The sequence below is a fragment of the Populus euphratica genome, unplaced genomic scaffold (assembly GCF_000495115.2).
Source record: "Populus euphratica unplaced genomic scaffold, PopEup_1.0 scaffold10.1, whole genome shotgun sequence".
Taxonomy (NCBI): domain Eukaryota; kingdom Viridiplantae; phylum Streptophyta; class Magnoliopsida; order Malpighiales; family Salicaceae; genus Populus; species Populus euphratica.
Window position 1 is genome coordinate 2,016,989 of NW_011499856.1, and position 10,304 is coordinate 2,027,292.

At 31.5% G+C, this 10,304-nt stretch overlaps 1 protein-coding gene and 1 pseudogene across 2 annotated transcripts in view; both read right to left on the reverse strand.

Moving 5' to 3' along the window:
- LOC105123404 (probable receptor-like protein kinase At1g67000) overlaps positions 1-10,304 on the reverse strand; it is a 90,408-nt pseudogene that overhangs the window by 31,319 nt on the left and 48,785 nt on the right.
- LOC105123402 (probable receptor-like protein kinase At1g67000) overlaps positions 1,488-10,304 on the reverse strand; it is a 9,781-nt gene continuing 964 nt past the window's right edge. The window contains exons 1-3 of one of the 2 annotated variants that reach the window (XM_011022982.1): positions 4,444-5,232; positions 3,039-3,077; positions 1,524-2,963 (exon numbers count right to left, since the gene is read on the reverse strand). In XM_011022982.1, the coding sequence (XP_011021284.1) occupies positions 1,771-2,963; positions 3,039-3,077; positions 4,444-5,215 (2,004 nt within the window). In that variant the 5' untranslated portion in view covers positions 5,216-5,232 and the 3' untranslated portion in view covers positions 1,524-1,770. Of the gene's footprint in view, positions 2,964-3,038; positions 3,078-4,443; positions 5,233-10,304 lie in introns of those variants that run through there. The other variant, XM_011022981.1, reaches the window with a different exon arrangement.

Below are 10,304 nucleotides of genomic sequence, written 5' to 3' on the forward strand. Positions count from 1 at the left end.
ATATAATTATTTGAATAGCTGAATTACCTTTTCTTTTCTTGTACTAAAATATTATTTTTACATCTCTACTTGGAGAAGCTAAAAACAAGAAGAAAATTTATATACTTATTAGCCACTATCTCTTTAACTACAGTTGACTTTTATTTCTCTATTTGAAAAACGGAACAAGAATAAAAGGAGCAGGGAGAAAAGAAAAAAACGTCCACTAACCATGACTGTTGTGTTGTTGCCAAGAGGAAAAAAGGTGATCGTAGAATGGTTGTTAGGGCTGCTGGTATGGGTGGTGGCTGCTGTGGTGGTTTGATGTGGCTATTTAGGTTGGTGTGAAGGAGATGGGCTGTTGAAACGATGACAGAGAGGCTGGTTCGTTGGTTAAGGATTCCGACAAGGTGAGGGAAATCAAGAATTGGGATTTTGTATTGATAGAAAAATGCATAAAAACTCCAATCCCGGAAGCAAAAATTGACACTACAAGCAGGAAGGGAAGTGCTATTGAAGGGTGTAGCGGCGGCAATGCCAAATTACATGATCTTGTGTATCAAATTCCTTACCAGTTTTTTATTGGAAAATTGATAGGTGCACCAGAGAAGTTGAAAATATCTCTTAAAATCAAAGCTTGTGGGGGCATGGGTTTTAAAGAAATTGAGTCTTTCAACAAGGCCCTTCTGTAAAAGTAGTGTTGGCATCTCAAGAACAGTCCTAATGGTTTGTGTAGCAGAGTGCTGAAAGAGATTTATTTCCACACAACGAAATATTTGGAAGCAAAAATAGGTTCGAATCATTATTGGATATTACAGAGTAAGTTGGTTAGGAAAGAAGTTCTAGATCCGTTTGGAAATTTGAAATTTTTCTCTTCTTAAAATTAATTTTTTATATCTTTGAATTGTTTTGACGTTCTTATGCCTAAATAATCCTTCTCTTTTAGTAAAACGTACCAAATGATAAAGACTGCTAATAACAGTACCACAGGAGCTGATATGGCTTAAAAGAAGAAAAGGTAGGAACCATGAAATAGCAACCACCACTGGTTATTGAAAAAGATAGAGGAAGATACAAAACTTTTGTAATGACAAGTAGCCAGTGTCTGTTCAAAAGTCATGTAGCAGAAATCAAAACATGAAGGATTAATCGAAGTACTTGTACTTCATTTGACTAGTTAGATGGCATGCTGAATTATATTCTACTACCAGCAGATTTCTAAACTCTTTCTCTGTCAAGTGCAGGTGAAAAGGAACACCTATTTGTAATGTGCTATTACAGCCTCCCTTCCTTTTTTTTCGTCTTCCCCAAAGCCTTGTAAGCAGGGATTGGTTCCTGCTATTTCATCTTCGATTGATGAGCTCACTCTGTCCCTCCTATGTTGGCCGTTCAGGTTCATGGTCGTTATAATGACCAGAGTAAGAAACGTATAGAAGTTCGTTATGAAAATTCCAATGAAGCTTTGATGATACTAACCATAAGCAATAATATAGGTCGACCTCTTCGTCTTGTCTAAACTTTGAAATTATAAACAATGACAAGCAAGCAGGAACATATCAATTCTACACTTCCCACATATTAAACATCAAGTACATACTAGAATTTGTTAACATCATGGACAAAAAATGAAGGTAAGAGATAGTGTCTCTTACCAGCACTGTGAGAGTTTCCTCCCGTGCATGAGCTATTTCATAGCAAAATTAATTCAACCAAGAGCAGCACTTAGATGAAGAACAAATACAAGTTTATTTTTTTATTTTTATCAGGCTAAATAAAATTTCTAATTTCCAGTTACAAGGCACTTACATCTGCAGACAATGTGTTTAGCCCACCCCCCTGGGACGACACGCAAGGCAGTGATGATACAGTGGAAGAGTGATCTTGAGCGGACCTTCTTGGAGAGGAAAGGGAAGGTCTCGGTGGAAATTGCAAAGACTGAAGACTGCCTTCAAACATCTCTACAACCTTTGTCATTGATGGTCTATGTGACGGCATGGTTTGGATGCACCACAAACCCACTAAAATCATCTTTTGAACAATCTCTTCTTCCTCTTCCGTTGTAACTCCATGAAGTGTTGAAATCTTTTCTGGTTCAAGATATGTATAAAACCAATCCGGGAAATACATCTCGTTGGTTTCCAGCGATCCCATATCAAAATCTTTACTTTGTCCGACCATTTCAAGAACCATCATTCCATAACTATACACATCAGACTTGTAAGTTACTCCTCCAAAATTTCTGCAGAATACTTCAGGCGCTATGTAACCAACAGTTCCTCTGGCATCTATCATCGAAATCTTACTCACTTTGCTCTGGCATAGCTTCGCGAGACCAAAATCTGAGATCTTTGGACAAAAGTCTTCATCAAGAAGAATGTTGTGGGGCTTTATGTCAAAATGCACAATCCGAGTGTTACACCCTCTATGCAAGTACTCCAGACCTCTAGCAATACCAACTGCAATTTCATATAATCGTTTCCATTCTAAACGACATTTTGTATGTGGGGATCCTTTATCAGATAGGAAGCTATCTAAAGATCCATTGGGCATGAATTCATAAATCAGAGCTCTTTTATTCCTCTCGTAGCAGAAGCCCAAAAGGGTAACTACATTCACGTGGGAAGTTCTACTGATGCTTGCAACTTCATTCATGAACTCTTCTCCATCACCTTTAGACTCTTTTAGGACCTTTACAGCCACAAGACGACCGTCATCTGGTAACTTTCCTCTGTATACATTACCAAATCCTCCCTGGCCTAGTGTATAGACGAATGAGTTGGTCATTTTCTTGATATCTGAATAAGAATAACGCTTTGGAGTAAGAGAATGATAGTCCATCATAAATGTTTTAACCCTGCCAACATGCTGCGATTTCTTCAGCCTGAAGGTCATTGCTATGACAGCACTAAAGGAACCTTCTCTTCTAGTGAGATATATTGTTATTACAGATAAAGTTAATATCGCTGCCACAGCTACTGATGTGCCTGTCATTCAAGATGCATCATCATCATCAAAAGAGAATATTAGATTTCTTATAATTATATAATTTATATTATTACCTGCAGCAATCTGTATTCGCCTACCTCTCATAGAAGATCCTGTAACATGACATCAAATAATGTTAGGGAGTTGTCCAAGTTAGGACTCCACTCAAAAGAACTTGTATACAAAGATGGTTACCGTCTCTAACCCAAACAAATAGACTCATATTTTATGGTTAGAGCCTCATTTTTCTCGTTATCTACACTATAGATAAAAGACTGCTATGAGTGTTAACATTTGCAGAGACTATGAAACACTTGTTACTTAGAGATTTAAAATTATAGTATTTTATACTTATCAATTTTTAATAATAAAAAAATTACATCAAGCCTCTTTTATCCTTTTTTCACACTCCCAGTTGTTTAAAGAATTATACTTTACATCAACTTAATAACTTTATAATACTTTGCATCTTTCAAGCTTTGACTCAAAAAAATATCAACTAAAAAAATAAATTATTTACAGATTTGTTATTATATTTTATTTAATGACTAAAAAGCTGTTAAAATTATAAAATTATAGATATTAATAAAGTTGCAATACCTTAGCTTTAGGGTATATTGATGTGGGATTTTGTTTTTTAATCTTTTGGCATAATCATTTTTACTGTCATATTTATTTAATTTTTTAAATTTATAAGGATTTGTTTAGTTTAGAAATTTTAATGTGCTAATTTGATTCTTTAGTCATGCAACTTTCAATTTCAATAAACATAGATGCTTTCTCTATAGGAGATTTAAGGAGGAGCATATGATGGAGACTCCATATTTGTCATGCATAACCTAATAATCGTTCCACAAATTAGTACTAGCAATAAAAAAAATAATGTACTCCAGTTTTTAATTAAAAATCTCAAACCCCACACATATAATATATGAAAAAAAAAATTGAAGTAAATTTATTTTGCACGTATTTGGAAATATATAAATTTGAATGATGCATATCCCTAAATTTATATAATTACAAAAGTAAACTTATGAAAGTTGAATATACTTTTTCATGCGTGCAAAATTAATATGCATTCAAACATGAAAAAAATTGATCTTTAACACAACTTTTGGAACCAATTTTGTGACAGAAATGATTTCAATTTTGTTCTCTCAGCTTAAAAAAGATTTACTTAACATTTCATGAACAAGAAGTGGATCGTTGATTCCAGCTTATGGTCATAAGGGGCAGAGTGAACACAAGACTCGAGCAAAGAAGCCTAATTTTGAACATTGACCTCATAACAAATAACCAGGAATGCTATAATTGATGAATTACTAATAATAAATAAAAATTAATGGATTTGAGAGCCTTTTCAAGCATCAATTCTTGAAATCAGTGAAGCATTATATAACTTGAAAAGAACCTCCTCTCATCAATTTCCCCAATAAGGTTCACCAAACAAACTCATGAAAACTAAAGATTTTTGCTTACCAGGACAGAGCTGATCATTACAAATGCAAATAGGTTTAACCAACTGTGTATCAAACCCGCAATACCCACCAGGGTGCTCCTTGTAACACTTTGAACAATTAGCACTGTAACTGACATCAAACCCTTCTTTCAAAACCTCACCAACTAATGACCCGTTATCACGAAGCTGTTGTGCCCGACTCCCAAGAATTGGCACTCGAATATTAGTATGACACTCAAACGCATCCGGAAAAGAATATTCACCGTAAGGGTAAGCAATCGAGAAAAACCCTTCTATTGTAACTCCATCATTGTCACAAGAGAACCTAGAGATTTTTAGCAGCAGATCTGATCCCATGTAAGAGTCGTTAATCTTCTTGCATCCATAAAACAACGAAAGTTCATGGTTGGAACCAAGAATGGAGATTTTGTTATCCAGAATGGTGCTAGTGAATTGGAGGGTGCATGGACCGTCGTCGGCGAGGTCTGAACGTGAGAGTCTTAAGGTTTGGCTGGTCTGGTCAAGATGAGTGACTCGGTAACTCAGTGAGTTAGCTTTTAGGATGGTGACTGATTCATCCTCACATGTGAGGCCGAACTCCGGTGGGCCGCAGTGGGATGGACGGAGGCCACCAGTGAAAGGGTAGGTAACGTTTGTGAGGATACCACAGGAGAAGTTTTGATTACAGTTTGAAAGATTACTAATGCCATTGGAAGGAAGCGATGTCGTTAAGTGGAGGGAGAGAAAGAGGGTGAGAAGGAAAGAGGTGGTGGTGGTGGTGAGGGGGTGCATTGGTGGAGGAATCAGAAGTGGTTGTGCAGCAGCTGGTGGAATGGTGGGGAAGGTTAAGAGGGTGGTGTTCTGGTGTTGGTAGAGGGAGAGTGATTGTATAGAAGTGACTATTGACTTGGTTATGGCTATGCTTTACTTTTGTTTTTATTGTTAATTCAATCGTTTTTTTGTAAGATAGATGATAGTTTTGTCTTGAAAACAATTTTCTCAATAGTAAGACTAAGTTCATGATAAATTATTTAGTATGAAAATAAATTCTATTATAATTGTTCAAAGCTCTTATTTTATATTAGTGAAATATAAGTTCATATTTACCTTAAAAACATGAATTAAGAGATTATGGTGAAATTATTTTTTTTTCTTTTCTATTTTGTAGGAAAAGAGGGTTATTTATCCAGAATTGTCTAATGCATTTGAGTTTATAATTTGTTTCTTCACTGGATTCCATGAGCGAGCTACGATCTTTCCATAAGACTGAAGTCACGAGGAAATATCTTTGTATGATGACACTAAAAAGTTGTTCAAGTCAATCGGAAGGTTACTAGGATCTTTCCTTGAGAATTTTGATTTGTTTGGCTAGCTAGAGGAGACTTGTATGGATAGAATGGGTGGCATAACAGGTTCAAAAATCCTTCAACCTTTATAATTTTCTTAACGTCATCCCTATCAATTGATTTTTTTTCGGCGTGGCCCTTCTACTCATCTTTCTGTAGTAAATTTATATCAATATTTTTCTACCACCATCACTTTTCAACCATCATCATTTATGATAAATATATTAAAGTCAGCTGCAATATTTTAGTCGGAAGTTGTTTGGTATTTCTTGATTGCTGCCATTATTTCTCCTAAATGAAGATAAAGAAAGAGCAATACTAGAGTAGGTGTGTGCAGTGAGTGCAAATACAACTAAAAAAAAAGAGAAGAAAAAACAAGTGTAAAAATGAAATACTAAATTTTATAAAATTGTATTGGATTGAATGGAATGTTTGTATTATGTTTGCTTTTATTACATAATGCATAACACATTCATCGCTCAAAGAAGTCTCTCTGTCCAAATCAAGATGCTAATGCTGAGGTGTGGACTGATAAATGACACCCACTGCCAATTTTTTCCCTTGTAATCCAGGACTAATAAAGAATCCCGAAACAAGAAATCAATTCAAAAACCGTCTCAAAAGAATCTGGAATTGAAAGAAGCTATCTATAGTCGTTAATGTGGGAGTGAAGCCAAGGAAACTCCATCCATGTTTTAAGCTCCAAATAGATCTTTCACTACGGAGAGAAAGAGTGATCCAAATCCTATATTAAGTACTGTAGGAAAGAGAAAGTGCGTATATGACTTAATCCTAATTTTCTCAGAAAATCTTGTTTGTTCGACAAAGAAACTATTCACGAAAAGGGGATTGATGGGTGACTTTGGTTTTTGTTGGGTCTTGCGGTAATGGCAAAGAAAGGTTACCATGCATAAAAAAAAAAGGAAAAAAAAGGAAGAGATGTGGTGGAGATGTTGTTTTGTAATGGAAAAAGATGATAATTTATTTATTTTTAGATTTAAAATTGAATTTTTTTTGTTATTTTTTAGACGTTCTGGTATCTTTTTTCGCTATTATTATTTTTTAGTTTTTTTTAATGTATTTTTTTAGTTTTTTTTTTGTATTTTCTTTTTTTATATGGGGATCGGGTAACAACAATAATTATTAATTTATTTGTTAAAACAGCAGCTGAATCATTATTTTAACACACTGTCGCTGGATATTCTGCTGGGTTTAGAACTAGTGCTGCTATTTCGTCTGTTTTTACTTTTTACCATTTTTGCTGCTGGAAATTTTCCACTGTTACGTTGAAAAACTGTTGCTGTTTAAGCTGCTGCTCCTTCTCTTTTATGCTCCTTCTACATTAACCCTTGTATTTATAAGGAAATTAGTATTGATATTGAAAAAAATAATTTCTATAAAATAATTTACAAATTTTCCAAGATTTTATTAGTAATTTGAAAGTTGGGAAGTGATGGAGATGGTGACGAAGATGATGGTGAGATAATTATTAATGTTTAAAAAATAATGGTGGTGGAGAGGTGATTGTTGGTGACGTGGGAGTTGAGATTTGAATAATAATAGCGTTAATAGTACAAAAAGTGGGGATAATTGATGATGGTGGAATATAGTATTGTTAAAGGTTGATTTATATATTATACGAAAAAAATATTATTTTTTTATTTATAGGTTAAATTATCAGTATGTGACCTTACGCCTTCAAACTAAGACTTTATTTACTGGAAAGTATTTTTTTAAAAATAAATTCTAAAAAAGTAAATTATTTTTTAATATTTGGTAGTATAATAAAAAATAAATTGGAAAATATTTTCTAGTATTTGGTTATGTCATGAAAAATAAGCTCGAAAATAATTGATTAACATTTTATTTTTTTCAAGTTTATTAAAATAATGAGGAACAAATATTACAAATTAAAAGATTAAATGAGAATAAAATTGAAAAAAAATATAATTTCATAAATTATCTCAAATAAAATAAATAATAATCAAAATAATAGAGATCAAATATAAAAAAATAAAAAATAAAAGATGAAGAAATTAAAATAATAATAATTAACATTTCATAAACTATTTCAAATAAAATAAGTAACAATCGAAAGAATAAGAACTAAATTTGATAGATAAAAAATTTCAATAAAAAAATAATAGGAGAAAAACAAATAACAATTATAAAAATAAATATTAAAGTTAATATAAAAATTAAATTTTAAGAGATAAAATTAAAAAATAAATATTCAAAACAAAATATATATAGCAATCAAAAATTTGATGATCAAATTTGATATAATCAGTAAATAATATGATATTTTTAAATTTTTCACAACTTCCGGAAAGTGTTTGCCGCTCAAATTTTCTAAGAAAACATTTTTCAAGAAATCAAGCCAAAGTTTTCTTTGACTGAAAAGTGTTTTCCGTTGATCAATTTTCTTGTAACTTTTCTGATGGCAAACAAATATAAAAAAGTTTAAAAAATTATTTTTCAAAAAATAAATTCAAGAAAACAAGCATAATCTAAAACTACATTAAAGTTGATATTGTGAATTACAATATTTTAATGTCAAAATATATACCTCTCCTCCCATCTCTTCAATTATAATCTAATGAAATTCTTAAAAAATAACTAAGCTCATTTTTTGTATGAAGCATAAAGTATATACTATACTGATTTGGTAAATTATGTTTTTGATGGTAAAAATACGATGATGAAGAACAGAAACAAAGAAAAAAAATCAAAAATCAAAACTTGAGATGAATGTAGACATTATTTATAAGGATATTATCTTTACACAGAACTCAATGACGTAGAAATAACTAGACAAAAAGTGAAAGAAAATACCCAACAATTTTTTTAAGGTGCAATTAAAAAGTTTAGGTTCTTGTATTTTTCATATTGAAAGAGTGCATTAGTCTGTATCATCTAAAAAAAATAGAGAATTAAATAATAATATTTGTTACAAGAATTTAAAAAATAAAATAGTTTTTAGAAAAATATAGTTATTATATGACTGTTGGAAAATTAAAAAGTGCATGGTATACGTATAGAGGTTGATAGTTACGAAGAAAAAAAAGTGAGAATTAAAATTAATTTTAAAATAAAAACTATTAAAAAAATATAGTTGTTGTGCGAATGATGAAAAATTAATTTCAAGCATCGGAAGGGGCAATCAAAGGTTTTTATTTTGCTTAGTTCAACCCTATATGGATGAGCCTATCAATTTTTTTTATTGGTTATTATTACATGTCAAGGTTTACTATATAAAATTAAAAGAATATTTTATTTTTTAACATAGAATTCAAAACTCATTAGTGTGTATTTAAAAAAAATTATATTTTTTTAATATAAAATAAAAATGATTTTAAAATAATCTCTCAAACATTATTATTTACAACAAGTTTTATACTATATCAATTTGGTTTTGGTTTTCTAAATCATTGTACAAAAGGATGAATTTTTATTTTACACTTGTCACTATAAAAACATTTTACATGTCTATAAGAAACCATTGATAGCTAACTTCTAAAATAAATAACATAAGTACACATAACCAGAAATATTTTTACGAAGGCATCCAAGTCGATATAGTGCATGGACATTTTCGTGGTGAAAATTAATTAAATGGTGAAAAACTATCGTTATAATTCTAACAAAATCATCATTAAGAAAAAAAAATCATTTGTGAAAATCACACATAACCCTTACATGATTTTAATTACAACATCTTTTAATTATTTTAGATTTGTTTGGAGACAAAAGGTTATATTATGCACATTATAGTTCTTAAAAAAGAAAGATAATTTGATGGAGTTAAGAAGCATGTAATCGATCAAGGAGGCAACTTCTAGCGATTAAGTTGATAAATAATATCTCTAACAATAAGAGTATTTAGGTTGTGGGTGGGGATATATATATATATATATATATATATATAAGACTTCCCCAGGCCCATAGGAAATGAAAATATATATATATATATATATATATATATATATATATAAAAGACTTCCCCAGGCCCATAGGAAATGAAAATAAGTTTATGGCATATTAAATTTCTCACCGTTGTATAATTATGATTAAACAAATTATAATAACAACAAATTGGTCAAAAAAATGATAATAAGAAAATTATAATGACAACGAATTGGTCGACAAATATAAATTTTTTTATTAATTCCCATGTTACCAAGTCTTTGTGAGTTACTTAAAAGTCCTTGCTTCCTTGTTACACAGGAAGTAATAGGTCAAGGAAGATGTTTTCTTCAGGATCATGGAAATTTGAATAATTCCTAATGGCTGTCCAGGCTCATTACTTAAACCAAAGGAATGGTGATTCGCACCTTTTCCTGGGGTGATTGGATGCAATAATATCGCATCCTCTTCATGGTTTCCTTGACTGATAAGAGGTCAGTTTTCTATTAGCAAAGATCCTACTTCTACCATTACCTAATTTGGAGGACGTATCTTGGGTTCTGGGAAGGGCAGAATCCAAGTATAAGTTGTCTGTTTTCCTATTTACTCCTAGAGTGACATCAGCAGGA